This window comes from Cyanistes caeruleus, chromosome 5, assembly GCF_971803275.1.
Source record: "Cyanistes caeruleus chromosome 5, bCyaCae1.hap1.1, whole genome shotgun sequence".
Taxonomy (NCBI): domain Eukaryota; kingdom Metazoa; phylum Chordata; class Aves; order Passeriformes; family Paridae; genus Cyanistes; species Cyanistes caeruleus.
The window spans coordinates 22,497,782-22,516,387 of NC_141705.1; the positions used below are offsets into that span (position 1 = coordinate 22,497,782).

General features: G+C 38.1%; 1 protein-coding gene across 49 annotated transcripts in view; it reads left to right on the plus strand.

Annotated features, from left to right (window-relative positions):
- The window catches only part of TBC1D1 (TBC1 domain family member 1), a 99,289-nt gene that overhangs the window by 70,162 nt on the left and 10,521 nt on the right, over positions 1-18,606 (plus strand). For all 49 annotated transcript variants that reach the window (XM_086891016.1, XM_086891023.1, XM_086891030.1 and 46 more), the window contains 4 exons: positions 7,552-7,737; positions 11,579-11,740; positions 13,456-13,614; positions 18,038-18,282. In XM_086891016.1, the coding sequence (XP_086747142.1) occupies positions 7,552-7,737; positions 11,579-11,740; positions 13,456-13,614; positions 18,038-18,282 (752 nt within the window). The remainder of the gene's footprint in view (positions 1-7,551; positions 7,738-11,578; positions 11,741-13,455; positions 13,615-18,037; positions 18,283-18,606) is intronic.

The window sequence follows — 18,606 nt, forward strand, 5'->3', positions numbered from 1 at the left end:
GCACAGTTGTTTTGTAGACACCATTATTTAAAAGGAAAGATTTACTATACGTGAAGGATGCTATTAAGTACTAAATCAGTAGAAGAAAAATACTGCAGATAGATATGGTGGAAAGCCGTTTTTTCTTGCCAGTTGGGATTCCTGTGTTGCCTGATGATTGGACTAATGTAGCCGTGCTCAGCAAGGCAAACACTCTGAGACAACACAGAGCCTTGTAGAGAAACCATTCCTTTTGGTTGTTGTGGAACCAAAGCCCCACATGCATGCCTTTTTCCAGCCACTTCCTACTTGTTGGTGCTGCCACTTTCCCCTTCCCCCAGTATTTTTCCCTGCTTCCGTACATAACTTTACAATTAAACACATCAGAGAATTATTATGCAGTTTGTACTGCATTCTAGTCCTGACAGGAGAGCCAGGTGATCTCTGGTGACCTTGAAGATGAGGCTGATCTCCAGTTTGAAGACCTAGAAAGGATTTTCCACGTGGGTGAAATGATCTGCAGTATTTTACAGTTGGTAGCTGGAGGATGGACTGTTGAATTGTGCTAGTTCGTTGTAGCAAGCTGCAGTTCAAATTCTCCAGTTTCAACTCCTGCAGTTAGCTGCTTCCTTCTAAGGGTTGTGGTGCTGCGAGTGGTGTGGAGCACCAGGGAGCAGCATTTCTGTCACTGGCACCTTCAGACATAGCATCTCATCCTTGGAATTCCATCCTCGGAATTTTGTTCTTGTTTATTTGTGGGAGCGTAATGAGTGTTGAATCCTGCCAAGTGGAGAGATGGAAAAAGGGAAGCAGAGTCTCTCTACCAAATGGATCACACTGTGATCTGTTACAGTATTACATTTCTTTTGAAATAAGGTTTTATTATTCTTATTCTAAAGCTCTGTCTCTCCTGCTCACTGTCTTAAGCATTCCAAGTAATAAATGTGTTTCCTCAGTTATTTGATTTTTACCTTTATACCTCCCCACCCTACTTGCAGACAGATTTTCCTACTTCTGTAGCATCACTCAAGAGCCACATTTTTTTGGCTATGCAAGTGGTCTAGGACTCTTTAGTTCTTTGTTCACTGTTAAAAAGGTGCAGAGAAAACTCAGTGATCATTTTAAACCAGATGAAGTGTGGTCACACTCAAAGGCCCTAATTTTCAGTTGGGTCAGTTTTCTAGTCCCACTCACACTACACAAGCAGTAGAGAAGGCAGGGAAGTGGACAGTTTTCACTACAGTTTTCACTTATTGGCTGTTCAGAATTGGTTGTAGTAGGAGTACTGTTTTGGAAATTGTCAAACTCCCAGCACAGTCAAGTCAATTGCTGGATTTTAAGGGGAATGTAAATGGTTTTTGAAGGAAATGGGAAAATAGTGGTGCTTGTTGCTGAGGGAGGTGTGTTGGAAGTAGACAACAAGACTTTTGTAACAGCTATGTTGGTTTTAGGTTGGAGAATGAGGGATTTAACGTGGGCAATACATGATGAAGTTACCTGTTGAACAGTTAAAGAAGTTGAAATTCAGAGCAATGAGATGCTTGTATGACTTTGCAGTACTCAGCAAATAAATTCAGATAAAAAAGTCAACTACATTTTATTTTAGAGCTTGAGTTGCAGGATAAAAATGTTTAGAAAGCACAAATATCTCTGTACAGGAAAATGAAATTGATTCATTAATTAAAATTAATTTGGTTTCAGCCTTTGTCAGATGGAGGTGGCAAACTGTTAAATCCTAAGTGCTGAAGAAAATTTTGAAGAACTGTTATTCTTGAAATCAGCTGTAATTAACACCTACCTATCTGTTCATGTGCTTTGTGGTGTGGGCTATATCTCTTGATTATTTAAGCAAATTTTTTAAAAGTAATTTTGTAGTAGCATTGCAAATACTATAAACTGATGCTTTAGCATTCTGTGCTTAGAGTGTTTATGAGGTGTAAATTATTTGTAATGTATTTGCCAGTAGTGTTTTAGCAACACAGTTATTAATTAAAGCCAGTTGGTTATAATTGATTACTCAGTTCTGCTCCTTTCAGAGCTCAGTCTTGATTTGTGGCACAGAAGTTTGGCTACAACCAGTAAGTACACGATTAACGTTTGATGGCGTCTGTCCCCATTGAAATATCAGAGCATTCCTTTCTCAGAGACTGATAATATTATCAAATGAGATTAATTTGGAGGTAGTGAGTACTTTTTAAGCAGTCTTGGCTTGAAAAGCCAAGCATTTTTCAGAGCTGAATTTAATCAACAGTGTTGAAATACACAATTTTTCAAGAATTCTTCATTCAGTCATTGCTTTAAGATGTATGTCAGATTAGAAGAACTTGTTGCTTCTTCTGATTCTGTATCTGAAGCTTAGTGATTACAGAAATGACCAGATGTGGTCATTTTACCACATCCAGTTATGAAGCTAAATATTCCAGTCAGCTGTGTAAAATAATAGGAGTATTATATCCTTGGTTACAGAAGTTTGCATTTTGCAGAAGGTGCTGTACTACCTGTATGGAAAATCTGAAGATAACTAAGGACATTGTTGACATCTTTTCTTTTGGCAATTGAATCATAAATGACTGAAATTCTCTTGTTTGTTTTCCAAGCTGAATTTTGTAAAGTTTAAAATGCAACAAAGAAAAATAACATAATGCAGGAAATAAAAGGCTTAATGGATTCTTTTGTCCACATTCTTACCGTATCTTGTCTGACTTTTTAACCCCAGAGAGTGGATGTGACTGCTTGTAGAGAGCCATGTGTAAACAATTCCATAGTGAGGATGGTGGTAATGGATTATTATTGAGCCTTCTCCCTGTTAGCCCCTTCCTTTCTGCTTGAAGCGTTGGAGTTTCTAGTCAAAGATGAATCTTGTCTTGGTTTTGATAGTTGAGCTTGGTCAGACTAAGTGCTTCTAAATGAATGTTTTTTCAATTTAGGCTTTCAGGTTGGTTTGCCACTTAAACCTTGTTTAATACTAAGGTGGATCAATTAGGAAAATATTTGATAAACTAATTTTTTTCTTTGTTATTTACAAATGAAATATCCCTGTTCATATTATGTCTGATCAGATATGGTCTGTTTTAATTACTATTGAGCTAATTCACCATCTTTCCATGTAAAGACTTTCTTTAGTGTGGTCCCTGGTAGTAAAATATCATACTTGTTCTCAATATTCTGTAATTCGTTTTTTGTGTCATCTCTCCGCGTAAGAGTTTTGTGTAATGCTTTTGTTGATCCTTTTGGAGTGTAAGGATACTCTGCACTTTAGGGTTGAAGCACTGCCATGTGAAGCCAACAGCTGAGTATGCATGAAAAGATGAGCTGTACAAATTCTGTCTCAGTCTATTGTTCCTACTGGCCTTGTCCTTTGTTGGGTATTATAAGTGGTGGAAGCATAAGAGAAGTGCTTTTGAGGTATATGTGGATGCACTAGAATATTTGAGCAACATTTCCATCTGGGTTATGAGCAGTGTTGTTTGCAATTCAGTACCTTGAAGAAGTTCTCACAAGCCCAGGAAAGATGGTGGTTTTCCCAGTGAAGTGCAGTCTCTCAGGGAATCCTTGGGTTTGACCCACAGACTTGTAAAATTCCACTGTGCAGAAGAATAGTTCTGAAGTCCAAGTATGAACCTCAAATGGAAAACTACTATACAATTACCATTGATCAAATATACAAATAGTCATTGAGTCAACTTGCCAAATCATGAACCTTAGAGAACAGAAATGCAATAGCTTTTAGGAATAGCGTGTATAGAGGTAGAATTTTACATGGAAACAAAGGAAGCAATATATTTGAAAGGAGTTAGGGTCAGGTCAAACGTGGAATAGGAGTCAACAAAAGATGACTAAGTTGGCAGATGAACAGGGAAGCAGTCTTTCAGTGTGTACTGAAGCATTCAGGTCCTGTTTAAGTGCACCTACTAATCTCATAAAATTTCTGAAGGCTGCACATTGCTTGGATTTTAAGATTTGGCAGTTTGGTTCAGGGGAATGTGAGCTCCCAGTTACATACAGTTGGATCACTCTACTGTTTGTCTTTGCTTTCTCTGCTATCCTCCAGATCCTAGTGCGTAACAATACAATACTCAGTTCCTTGTCGCAATATTTCTGCTCTTGTCTGTTCTGAATCTGAAAGCTGGGTGGCATGTCTCTCTATCACCTTGTATGTTCATGGACATAGGGTTAGTGCTGACTTACCAAATGTCTGAGTTTCTTATTTTGCTTTGAGGGATTACCTTCACGTTCCACCTTCCTCCCTCATTTACCAGCCAAACAGCTGATGCAACTCTGCAGACTTCTGACAGGCCACCTGAGCAGTTAAACAGGTTCATTTTCCATTCTGTAAATGTTGCCTCATGCCAATGTGCAGACAGGAAGGAAGGCAGCTTTTGAATGTGTTGGACTTTATCAGAATAGACTTTAGACTTTCTGTTAAATGTCCACAAGTGATAAGAAGCAAAAGAAAAAATAGGAAAGGAGCTGCTGTTTGGAAGGCAAAATCAATCCTAGGATTCTTCACAGAAGCATTAGAGGTAGGGTTGATAATCATAATTGTTGAGCTTCCAGAATTTTGTAACCTTTCGGTTTTCTTTTATAGCCCTAAGCATTAAATCTTTAATGAATACTGATTTTAGCAGATTAGTCAGCAACAGATGGGAAATTTTCAGCCTAAATGGAAGCAGGACCATGGTCTTCAGTAATTAATGCTTTGCAGCAGTTCAGGTGTTGCCACAGTTTGATCACTGGAGAACAACAAGTGAGTAATGCCTCTGATAAACTTGTGAATTTGGTACTTGAGGACTAATCACTAAAATTTGTCCTGAGGAGGTGGGATGTGTACATTAGAGACAGAAGAAGAAAGAAGATTCTAGATGTGGAATGTGTTCATTCTTGCTTTAGGAATGCATTGTATTTAATCCATTTCCTTGCATGCGTTTTGCCAGCCTGGGTTTTTTTGGGTTTAGGTCTTTTTTAGTGAGTAGGTAGCCATAAACTGTATCGGGACATAGTCTATTATTTTCTAACATATTAGTGTGTATATACATATATAAAATCAGAATACACATCTGACTCTAAAAGAGATACATAAACCGCTGGGAGGATGTGTAGAAGAGACTTGTTTCCCCCAAGATGTGCCTGCATTCCTTATTGGATGCTATGAGAACAGAATGTGAACGTAAGATGTATACAGAGAGTGTACAGACAGTGTACCGGTAGATAAGGGGTTTCCTATCTGGATCACTTCTGCTTTTTTGCATTGCTGAATGGTGACCACTTTTCTTGATTCCTCTTATGGTGTGATTATTCCACGCAGCATTAGAGGAAATTAAAAACTTCCCTTGAAGATTGTCTTTTTATTTCTTTATTATTTTTTTCAAGCAAATTAAGTGAATTTTACCAGAATTATCCTTAAGAGCATTTGCCTTTAAATATTTCTTACTATGCACTGAGGAAAATTTGGATCAAAGCTACTATATTTAGTAATTCTACATAAAAATGTACAAAACATTGGTGACAGTATAGCATGTGCATCAAAACCAACAATTGCATCAAAACCAGCAATCAAATAAAAATAATTTTCCTCTCATGGTCAATACAAATTGAAAATTACTGAGTGAGTGTATCTTCTCTATGTGCTGACAGTTGCCTGTTATCTCTTTCATAACTGCACATCTTAGGCCATTGAAGTCTTTCCATGTACCTGTAAAGAAAAAATATTAATGTTCTCTAGTTTCTATTAATAAATATAATACAGTCTCTTCATTGCATTGATGCTTTTCATAACCAGCCATGTTTCTGAGTGCACCTGTCAGTTTTCCTGTTTTCTTTGCAAAAGCGGTAATTGCCCATTAAAGTGTCAATTATTTGACCTTTGCTGAATTCTCATTCCTGTGATGTTCATTGTTCTTTGAAATGCTGTAGATACCAGAAGCATGGGTATCCACACCTGTATCCAGAGTGCAAGATTGTAAAGGTTTAAATTGTTCTGCTAGCTGAAAACGTTACACTCTTTATGTGCCTTTTAGCCCTAGACTTTGTGGTGGAAAGCAAATAAATGTTGTATAAGGAAACGGGGGGTATTTGGAGCCACTCTACTTCTCTCTGTCTCTTTGAGAGGAGAAGGTTGACAGTGGCAAGACTCAGAAAAGCAGAAGTGAACAGCTGTGAACATTTCCTTTCTTAGTCATCTGAGCTCAGTTGTGCAAGTGCCTTCAAACAAACAAGGAAAGAATAGCTGCATATGTTCTGCATGAGTCAAAGTGGAGTGACAGTCTGGGCAGAACTTAAAGGGGGGGAAACCTTCCTATTTTGTTATTTTTTGAAGAGATGAGATGATGTGTGTGTTTAATTCAAAATCTTTACCATGATGGCAATGATAAAGTGGACCACTGAGCTGCCATCAGAATAATTGCTTCAGGAATGCTCCTTCTGCAGGAGCTGTTTGAAATAGCACACACAGATATACTTGTCCTTGGTTAGTGACTCTGTGAATGGATTTTGTTGCACTAACTTGAAAGTAATGTCTTGAATGTATAGCTCAGGGAGCCATTTCATAGTCATTTTTGTTGGGTGAAGAAATGCTGTTGTGATGGCCTTTTATTTGAGATTTGGTAGGAAGATACTGGTTGTTTTGACCATTCATTTTAAAGTTGGTGAATTGAGTAATTTTTCTTCTAGATACAGGTTGTGTCAAAGACTACTGAGCCTCCAGAGAAGCTGTATAAAACAATAAAATTAAGTAATACTACAGCAGGTATTAAGAAAACAAAGTATAACAGCTTGTGCTTCTTACATTGATTACTTGATTTAAAACAATGTTATGTACCCTTTCCCTAAAAATAAATGAATTTTCAATTTGCCTGAGATTTATTTAACGTTCACTTTCTTTTGTAATGTTTTCAGTCTTAGAATTGCCTTGCATGCTTGACAAAATGATATATTTTGTGGTAGGCCATCTGAAGCCAAAAGAAAAAGTACAGGTTATGATACGGTTAAAAATGAGAAGTGAAAGCAAGCATGTCTTAAGTGCCTGTCTCTCCGCCTATTTACTTTAAGAACTGGTAATCATCCCATTGTATGGCCTTAGGTGGTGGTGTGTTTGTGCAGCTAAGGGCGTCTTTGTTAAACACACTTCAGAGATTATTCTTCAAATTATGTGGCTGCTATATGTGATTTTATCTGCTTTTTGAATCATGCCATGTTTCAGCTGTAGGTTATGTTTTTGTAATTTCTCAAATTTGCCTTTTCCTTTTAGTTCTCTGCATGTAAAGCAGTAATTAGCAAGATGTGTTCTTGGTGTGTGGTACAGTGTTTTTACCAGGTGATAGAAAAAGTTATTCTAGGCTTTAGCCTGTATGATTCTTACTCTGAAGCAGCTTTTAAGTCTGCTTGAAACTGTCATTTGGGAAACCAGTAAGAGGTATTGTTACCTCTTACCTATCTATCTATGTAGATGGATACGTGAGTTAGTGTGCATATATGTAGAAGTGTGTATCTATATATGTGCAGCCTTTCAAATTGTCCTTTCATTCACCTGTTCATGACATCCAAGTAGTTAACAGCAGCTTCTCTTTTTTAAAGATTACTGTGAATTGGGAGATCTTCCACCCAGATCCCCACTGGAACCAGTATGTGAAGATGGCCCCTTTGGGCCAGTGAAAGAAGAAAGGAAGCGGACATCCCATGAGCTGCGTGAACTGTGGAAGAAAGCCATTATTCAGCAGATACTGCTCCTCAGAATGGAGAAAGAAAACCAGAAGTTACAAGGTTGGTGAAGTTCTTGAGTACCACACCATACTGGAATACAAATTCACCTTTTGGTTTTCTCTGTGGCCTTGGTAGTAGACTGCACCAAGCCTTAATGAAACATTCTAGAAACACACAGGTAAATCAGATTAGCAACATCTCCCTCAGCACTCATTAGTGTAGGTGACAATGGATGATAATTTTTTATTACTTCATCTTATTATTTGTTTACTTGATCTGAATGAAGGACACTCTCTTTACTATGACTGGGTTATTTTAGGCTAGTGTCTAGAAGCTCTCACAAGGAATTCAGCATGATCAGTATCATGAACTATTTTCTACATTCACATCCACGGGTCCTTGTTTAAGTATTGGTCATTGCAATGTTGTGTTCAGCCAGTCTTGATGCTCAAAGGAAGTTCTTAAAGAGGTTATTGTGGACTTGAAACCATGGGTTCCAGCAGTAGTACTCACGCTGTGCAGGCAAGGTTTCTGTAGAGTGGTAATGACTTAAATCCGTCCAGAGGGTGATGAGAAGGAACTTGATAAACTGTAATGTGCAGTCATTCTTAACCACAATCTTTCTGTGAATGATTTAGCTGCAGCAAATACATTTTGGTGACAATTTTTACTCATAAATTTTTTTACTCAATTTTTATTCATAAAGAACAGCTGTGTGCAGAATCACAAGCCTTTGAGAGCCTTTGATTGCCTTTGAGAGCTGAGCTTTGAAGATTTCTGAGGACAGAATTTTTATCTGGGTGATTTTAGATGTTCAGGAAGGGACTAGGGACCTGAACCCTCAAAAGGGGAGGTACCTGGTATGAAAATGGTAATATTTATTTTTCTTGTCTAAACTTGAGGAAGGATTGACTTCCAAGAAGTGTGTAGAGAGAAGGCCCAGCTGTATGAAAAAGTTCAGTACACCAAACATGAAATCCTTCTTTAAACTCAAGCTAAGACACGTGCCTGGAAAGACAGAACACCTCTTGGATATTGGATACGGCCTGCCAGAGCACTTGGCCCACCTGTAGGCTGTTTGCTCCCAGCAGTGTAGCTCTCCTATTTCAACCCTGACTGAGGAACACCTGACACCCGAGGTTCCTAAGAACTCCACAGGTGACAATCATATTCCCAGCAATGTATTAGCTAATCCATTAAAATAAAACATGGCAATGGATGCCAGATATACAGTGTCCTTGGCCAGAGGCTGAGACCATCTGGAGAAGAGATACTTAGAGAAATGATTTATACAATCTCTTCAAGCTTAGAACAGTGCTGTTGCAATTGAGCCTCTGTAACTTTTTTATGGCATTTAGAAATAAATTTTCTCTGTTCTGTGTATTTATAGTCCTGATTTTTTTAAAAAAAATTTCTCTTGTATTCAAGTTATCTGAATCTACAGCCTGCAGTCAAATTTTTGCCGAGTGCAGGTCACTAATATCCATACACATTTTAGCAAGTTTAACTCTGTGCTCCAGTTTTGTCTGCCCAAAAGAAAAAATTGAAAAACCATCACACATACGTTAAGATGAGCATGTCTAAAAAGCTAGTTAGGGAGTGAATGAGGTGGGTGTTAGCAGAACTCAAGGCCCAGCTGTGCTTTATTCCCTGTGGGGTGAGGAAGTTGTCCTAGGTAGCTGCTGCATGAAGAGCTCAGATGGTGAGACAATGCTTGAAAACAGCAGATGATTGTGCTGCAGCTAGCGCAGCATCTTTACTAGTAGTGCTTATGTGTGATATTGGGAATTGGGTAGTGTCAGTATCTAAATAAGCTGTAGATAAAGGATTATTCTCTCCTCAGTCCTCACATGTCACGTTTTTCTACATAGCATAAGAATACTGAATAAAGCAGAAAAGTCTGAAAAGTTGCCAAGCACCAGAAAATACTTGTTTGCAGAAGATGACACATAAAAAGATTGGTCCAAGTTTTTCCTATAAGATGAAATTTAAATGCCTGTTTTTAGTTATATTCATGCAATGCCATCTGTGTTTTAAGGTCTTTAATATTCTGATTTATAAATGTGTTGGGGTTTTTTTTTTCACTGACAAAAATGTGAAGTTGACAAATAGTTTAGATAGACTGAAGTACTTTGTGTGAACACACAGCTAAAATAAAACTATGAGTGCATGTATTTAATGTATCTGTAGTTAATCACTGAATTAAAAATTAAATACTCTGAGGTCCAAACCTTGAAAGAACTTAGGTAACCTCACAACTCACATGAATAACCTCATTGAATTAAGTCATTCACATGTGAAAGCAACGACAGGATGAGGAGGTACACTTCCCAGATATAAATAGTTCTTTTCAGTTTTTAAAATCAAGAAGCTTGTGTAGTCAGTGGGAGTACAGGACAAGATAACCCCTTGTGACTCTCAGAATTCAATAATTTACAAAATCTTAACTGCAGATACAGGTCTCAGAGCAAGCTGAGTTTAGTGTGTTGATAGTGTCATTATGCAATTAAAATGTTAAGCAAATCTTGAACTGTTTATTAGATTTATATAAAGGAGTTGAAAATACAAATTGTGGAGAGTTAAATTACCAAAAGATAATATAATGGCATTTTAACATAGACTGTCTCAAGACTGAAGTGGATAGGAGTGATTCTATCAGTTCATACTGTGAAATCCTCAAATGTAGCATCAGGCTTATGATATATGGCAGAATGTCCTCAAAATAAGTGTACCTTGTTACCATTACAGTAATGCATCATCACAACAAAGAAGTACTGCAAACGCATTGGGGCAAATTAGTTAAAAAACACAATCACTTCATGATACATTATTTTTTCTTTTAAGAAGAAAGAAGAAAGAAGGTTATCTTTAGATAGCTTCAAATCATGTTATTTGTAGGAGAATTACATTTTAATTTTTATTTAATACTGTAGAACCTTTCCAGTCTTTTATGTATTTTGAACTTTCGCTCTTCTCATTTTTTGCTAGTAGAGAGCTGCTCTTGGCCTGGAACTGGGTGCATTGAGTACTCAGCCACGTTACAGCCTAGTTAAAAAATTGGAACCTATTTTGTTAATTTCTCCATGAATTTCCCACTGTTTGTCTCTCCTTAGTGTTGTCATTGTATCTTCATCTTGATTTCCTTATACCATTTTCTTTCATCATTTCATCCTTTTAGGAATAGATGATCAATATATTTGTATCTCATATGAACTCTGCCTCTTTTTTTCCTATTCTATTTTTTCAGTCTTATTACCTGCACAAATCTGTCCACTATTACAAAACATGCTTTATTATTTAGTTTACATGATTAACATTAATAAATCTTGTTTTCCAGACACATTATATATACTAGAATGCCCCTACAGAAAAAAAAACTTAAAAGTTTTACCACAACTTCCTTTGAAATTCTTACTCTACTTCTAAATTTTGGAATTATACTCAGCAATGGAATAATTTTCATTTATGCCTTGGTTTTTTGATGCTTTCCCAGCTATTGTATTTTGTTTGTCATTACTATTATGGGGCTGTATGCATAGCAAATAGATGACTAAATTTGGTTTGTGTTTTTATTTGCTGAAATTCTTCTGCACTGAACAGCTGGGAAAATGAAAATTCCTGTTATAAAAATATTATGTTTATTTCATTAGTCATCATGTCTCATGTTTCTTCATATTTAGGAGTTGATTAGGAGTAGGGAATTCAGTTTAAATGGCCAAACACAATTAATATTGCATATAATATCTTTAAAAAACCAAACAAACCAATTCAACCCCAGAATCTTGAAATTTTAGATATGAAATGTTTCAGGTGGATAGCACGGGAGAGTTGTAAGTTAAATTAATCCATTTTACAAATAGTAAGCAATATTAACTGCTACATTAATTATATCACTTTTTAGCATCTGAAAACAATTTGCAGAACAGACGCCTGAAACTTGACTATGAAGAAATCACACCATGCTTAAAAGATGTAACTTTGATTTGGGAAAAAATGTTGAGTACACCTGGAAGGTCAAAGATTAAATTTGATGTGGAAAAAATACATGCTGCTGTTGGACAAGGTAAACAGTTCGTTTTTAGAGTTGTTGAAATGCGTGTAAATTGTATCTGAAAAGGAATAGTGTGACCACTTAACCACTCCTTATAACCATATTCTCTCTAGTGCTGTTCCTCAGGCTTCTGACTAAACAATGGTACCATCATGGTTATGCAACTACCTCAATGTATTTCAATTTTTGCAATCTGATTTTATAAATGAAAATTTACAATTAAAGAAAAAGCCTGGATAATGCCAATAAATGACTGTGTGAATAACTGAAGAAGCCCTCTGCACTGTTTTCTGGAAATTCTCTGTTCCAGCCTGTGTACTGTGTGCACAAACAATAAACATGGGTATCTCTGCAGAACTGCCTTTTCTCGTAGTTCAAGAACACTTTGTCCCTGCAAGCACCACTTACAGTCTTCCTCACAACTGCAGGGCTGACTAACCACCCCTGTCTCCACTGCAGCAAAAGTAATATAACCTAAGGATGTTTTTTAAATGTTCTAAGAAATTTGGCTATTACTCAATGTTATATTTGCCATGGTTGGACCCAGAGGCCTTAGGCTGAGAGTTGTATGGACCAGTGGTGAAGGTGGCTACTCCAAGGAGCTTTTTGTAGCTCTTTACAGAGGTTTCCAAGATGTAAAGGAAGTAATAAGATTTTACCACTCTCAGAAGCTTTATATTTTAAATATTGCACCTGACTATGTGCAAATGAATACAAGCAAATGAAACCAAATTGCCCATTTAAAATGACTGGGTAAGTCTAGATTTCGAACAATATCAAATCCTAGTATGTTTTGCTGTCTTTCCATGTAACTTGTATGCTTGGGTAAGTCTTGATTCCTCCTATTGTTATTGTCCTCCATATGTTATATATATACACCAGAAGAAAAAAAACAGTCCTTAAAACTTCAAGCTGTAAATAAATTTCAAACTGTAGTATCTGGTTCCAGTGCATTATGGATTAGACAGAACACTTCCCCAAGTGAAAGCGCATTGATTTCTTTTGCAGGTGATTTAATAGTGAGTCTTGTGCTGAATTAATTCTACTCTCAAAGCTTTCCATCCAGTTTAAAAATGAAGGCTATCATTACTTATGTGAAATAGTTACATAGCATCTACCCTTTTTAAAGAGAAGTAAATTCAAACTTTAAAACATTTTTATGTGTACCAGTCATTAAGCAAGCCGATAGCAAAACTAGAAATACAATACTTGCTATCAGATTATCTGCCTTGTGTTGTAGTCTCTAGATCACATCTCATTTGTACCTATTTATATTTTTGGTATCTGTGCATCCCACCTTCCTAAAATGTACTCATAACATCAGAGGCCATGCTATATTAGTGAAAAGCGTGAATTAGTTCCATTGCAGTGCCTTGTTGTGTACTTTACGTGGAAAAATGGGAGATAAGCTTATTGCTTTTCAGAGACCAGTATTGCAATTCTTGATGCATATTCTAGTGCTTCTCAGACTGGATTAACCTTAGGCAGTTTGTAGCATTTCTTTCTACTTTAAATCACTCCTCTTAAGGTGCTGATGTCTTATTGGTTGAGCAAGTTAAAAGCGCTGTAGTTTCATCTACTTCTATGGTCCACTGGAGGTGGCCAATAGGGACCTGCCTGCCTGTGTAGCAGATAGGCATTTTCAGTTCCTCAATCCTGTTAGCTCAACTACAGCAGAGCCCTCAGTAGGAGTACAAATTACTGGTTTAATTGCTTTCCCTGCTCAGGAGTACCACGTCACCACCGTGGGGAGATCTGGAAGTTTCTAGCTGAGCAATACCATCTTAAACATCAGTTTCCAAGTAAACAACAACCAAAGGACACACCTTACAAAGAACTCCTGAAACAACTAACTTCCCAACAGCATGCAATTCTTATTGACCTAGGTAAGTACAGTAGTGGTCTGAAATTAAAACAAGGGGCTTAGTATCTCTGTAAGATACTTCAAGAAGCTGACACACAAAATGCCTTTCACTATTTAGTAATAGGTTGTTGGTAAGAATTGTTTTTAATCTGGTGTGAGAAACCAGGAGCTGATGTTTTTCCAAGAGGATCACAACTCTTGTGTGGGGGATAATCCCACATTGAACTCAGTATTCATTATGCTCTTCCCTAATAAAGGTAAAAAATAAATGTCTTCCAGAGCATAGCACTGACACTTTGGTTCTGAGGAGCTGTGTGGATCAATTTAAGAAGTCCATTATCACTGCATTTGATTAAATGAATTTGCAGTGAAAAATTCCATTAAAGGAAATTATGTACTGCAAGTAACCAAATGTCATGTGAAAGAATGATGAAAATTTATAAGGAAAGTTATACTTGGACTGATCTGAATGATTAATACCCATTGCATTATTTTCTCTTACATCTTTTTTGTAAAGCAGTAGTACAGAATTGTCCCATCATAATTCTGCTCTTTATAACTACTCAAGCAGTATTTAAACATTTTTCACTGCAAATGGATCTACCCCCTTTCTTGCCTCTTGATGAGGTAGGATTACCCCTACACAGAGCTGTCTGGGAGCACCCCTTTATTATTTTATTAAAAATTCAGTGTGCTGTCTTCAGTGGGTACTAAACTGTGAGAAGATTTGTCAAGCTTAACTGGTGACCTAAGCTTTAGATAATAAAGAGGCTGTTTTCTCCTTTTTTGGAACACTTGGTAAAGTGAGTCAAAATACCAGAAGTATATATACCAAGTATACCAAAATATTAAAGCAGTGCATAGAAAATACGCAGGAATGTGAAGGAACAGGTGTGTTTCTGCAGAAAGTGGTGTGGCGGGAGGTGGGAAAGGGTGCTGGTGGAGGTCACCTTCACTTTCCCCTACTTGGCAGACCTGCCTGGTTTTGACATGGCACTGGGAAAGTAACAAGCCAAGGAGCTTTAATGCCAGCTGGTAATAGGCAGTGGTAGTGTGTGTAAATTGTCTTCCTTCAGATTTTGCACACCAATCTAGGAATTCCCCTGGACTGAGCAGTGCCAGACAACAATCTTTTGTGTTTGAGAGAGACATTTACATGCAGCCAGAGATCCTTTACTAGCAAATACCTATTGGTCCAGCATACCTGGTGTTGATAGCCCTGGCAGTGAAGGGTGGTACACTGAAGTGGTTCAGTGAGAGGTGAACAGTTTTGTGCTGGGTTAATTAATTGAACACCTTAGCAGAGGGATGGTGCTGGAATGACTCCTGGACAGTACGGAGCACAGTCAGTCTGAGCTTCGTTGTCTTGAATAGCAGACTGGGGATTACTGGCTCGGCAAGCTGTTCATATTTTCTACCTGATTCTGCACACAAATACTTTCTCATCTTAGCCACATACTCTTGTAGAAACAAATGACTGCATGTGTTGGCAAATCGGTAACTTCATGGTGGTTTTCATGCAAATTGTTGTTTCTGCTGGCTATTTGCCAGCCCATTAGCTGAAAGAGGAATTGGGCCCTGTCATTAACCATAAGGTGAATGAGGAAGCTGAAGACTTCCTAGTGATTCACACTGAAATAACTGGATAGAGAGCTAGAAGGGATTTGTACGTTCTGACTTGTGTTTCTTCAGGCTATCAGAAGCATTTTCTCTTAAATCTTTAGGAATTCTTCTGAGAGCATGCACTTTTACTGCTCAAACTTAGTTGAATTGATGCATCCTCAGATGTAAATAGTGCTTCCTGAGGCCAGGAATGTGCATGTGGATGCAGAGCTGAGGTATAGCAGCTGCTTTGCTGGCCCAATTTATATGTTACAATGCTGTCAGTGTAGGAAACCATCCATCGCTGGGTGTTGCTGAACACAGTAGAAAAATTAGGGGTTTTTTTATTACATTTTAAAAAATAAAGTAATAGGTACTTTTTTAGTAGTCCCTTTTGCATTGTGGGGCTCTAGAGGTATCACAGTTCATTTAATCTTTTTGGTAGGGCCAGAGATCTTTGCTCCAAAATGAAGGCTAAAATTCTTAGTTAAGCTAACATCACAGCACTCAGAAACACATCAGCTTGTGAGTTTAGTAGTTCTTCTCCACCTCTATTTACTGGTTTTTAGAAGTTCTTAGCATTTTTATTCTTGCTAAGCTTTTAACTCTTTTTCATGACTTACATGAAATGAGCTTTGCTGCCTGAGAGAGGCAGTGCAGGTCTGCCTTTAGACTGTGCTGTAGTAAGTTGTCCTTCAAGCAAAGGAATGTAAGCTCCTTCTCATTTGAAAGCTAGAAATACTTACTCTGTAACATTCAACTCTGACACCCTGGCAAGGGAGACCTACTCAGAACTGAATGCCATGTCCCATGTGACAGGCTAGAGCAGCTACCAGATGGCAGAAGAACTCTGCCCCAGGCTTTGTCTTGTAACAGGAGTTTTGATATTATCTGGCAGCACAGCAGCATTCCAGGAGCTAAAGGGTGGGGTGGTATTTAACAAGTGGGCAACCATAAAACAAGCTCCACTTAATACTAGAACAAAAGAGGTATTCAGATTTCTCATCTGTTGAGGTATTTCACAGAGGAAGTTTGATAGGGGGAGGGTTTTTCCTGAAAGTGAAAAATTTGCCTTTGGAAATTTTTTTTTGAAATCTGTAAAGGTTAAGTCTTTAATGTCTTTGTTCACAGAATCACAGAGTGGTTGAGATTGGAAATGAGCTCTTGAGATCATCTAGTCCAAATCTCCCTTTCTTAAAGCAAGGTCTGCCCAAGGCTGCTTAGGATCATGTTTGCTCAGCCTTTGAATATGTCCATAGATGGAGAATTCACAACCTCTGGGCAGCCTGTGCCAGTGTCTATCCACCTTTATAAATTCCTGTTTTTCAGTGTGTGCCCATTGCCTCTTGTTCTGTCAGTGAGCACTACTGGGAAGAGCCTGACTTCTTCATTCCCTTCCACTGGATATTTGTGCACACTGGTAACATCCTCCTGAGCCTTTTCTTCTCTGAGCTTAACAGTCCCCATTCTCTCAACCTCTCTTCATAGAAGACATGCTTCAGTCCCTCTATTAGCCTGATGGCCCTTTGCTGGGCTCTCTCCAGTGTGGCTGTATCTCTTTTGTACTGGGAGCAGAGAACTGGACACAGCACTCCAGATGTGGCCTCACCAGTGCTGACTAGAGGGGAAGGATCAGCTGCCTCCAGCAGATTAGAGTGGCAGCACTCCTAATGCAGCCCAGGATACCATCAGCCTTCTTTGCTGCAAGGGCAAATTGCTGGCTCATGTGTGACCACCAGAAACCTCATGTCCTTTTCTGCAAAGCTGTGTTCCAGATGGGTGGCAAATACTGGTGCACAGATTTGTTCCCTCCAAGTGCAGGAATTTTGCACTTTATTGAACTTTATGAAATTCCTGGCAGCTCATTTGGCCAGCCTGTTGAGGTCCCTGTGGATGGTATCAGGTGTATCTGTCACTCCTTATAGTTTTGTATTACCTTCAGGCTTGCTGAGGGTGTGCTCTGCCCCATTGCCCACCAGTGACCCTCGCTTACAAGGGATCAGCTGGAACAAAGGCTCCAGGCATCTTGATATCAAGGACAACTGACAAGGGTTGGTTAGCATCAGCCTTAGCAGCCAGCAGCAGTACCCTCACACTTCCAGGAGTCCCCTGCTGATCCTGGACATAGTCTCTGTATGCTCAAAGCTTAAGGAAACAAAACCCAGAAATGGCTGCACTAAATTCTGTGTTTGTTGGCTGCCTCAATTAGCTGTGCTCTTACATAATATGTGTGTATTTGTATTTATCTATATATAAAATATGTACATATATATAGCATATATCATAGCTGATATCCAGCTATACAATTTGTATTGTACAGCTGCAGGAAAAAAAAAAGCAAACAGAGGCTGGGAGAGACAAAGGTAAGGATGGTTGTGAAAAGAGGCACATTTAGATGAAAAAGACAAAAAGAAAAAGTAAAGGGAAGGGGGCCTCATCCCAAGTAGTTCAGATGTTCTAAGTCTGTGCCTGGATCCTAATAATTGTCCTTATGAGGACAACTTATAATAGTCCTTATAATAGTTTATTAACCTATAATAAACTGTTCAGGGGCCAGTCTTAAGAATCAGGTATTCAGGTGTTCCAAATAACAGGCTTTCCCCACCCCCTGACAGTTTCGAAATGAACTTTGCAATGATTGTAACAAAACAATGGTAGAGTATAAGAGTCAATTGTTCTGTATTGTTAACATTCTTATGGTATTCCTGTGGGTTGGCTCAAAATCTACTTCTCAAAAGAATCTACATTTTTGAAAGACTGTTTAATTTGACAACATGACAAGGATTTGGGGGTTTTGTTGTTTATTTTTTAGTTTAAGTCGCTAACTTCAACTCTTTTTACAGGGCGCACGTTTCCAACACATCCGTACTTCTCAGCACAGCTGGGAGCTGGGCAGCTGTCACTCTACAATATTTTGAAGGCCTATTCACTCCTGGACCAGGAAGTAGGATATTGCCAGGGCCTCAGTTTTGTAGCAGGAGTTTTACTACTTCATATGAGTGAAGAAGATGCTTTTAAAATGCTGAAGTTTCTTATGTTTGACATGGGCCTGAGAAAACAGTATCGTCCTGACATGACAATTTTACAGGTATGATTTCATTATTTTTTAAGTAAAGGATGCTAATGTTAAATAATAATAGTGCAATACAGCTAGCATTGTCAAAGCCTAAACTTATACTGAGTTCTTAAAAATAGGGACGAATGATCTAGGAAAAGAATACATCATTTTAAATGCATGATTTTCAAATCAAAATGCTTCTGGGGAAACTATGGAAACCATAAATAAGTATTCGAATGCGGTTCAAGTGACCGTGCAATTGAGTCTGTTGTAGGCTTACAGGTGACCCATCCTGTGTCTTTCAGGTGGCTTCTGAGTATTTCTTGTTCCCACACAATTTCATCCAAACATCAG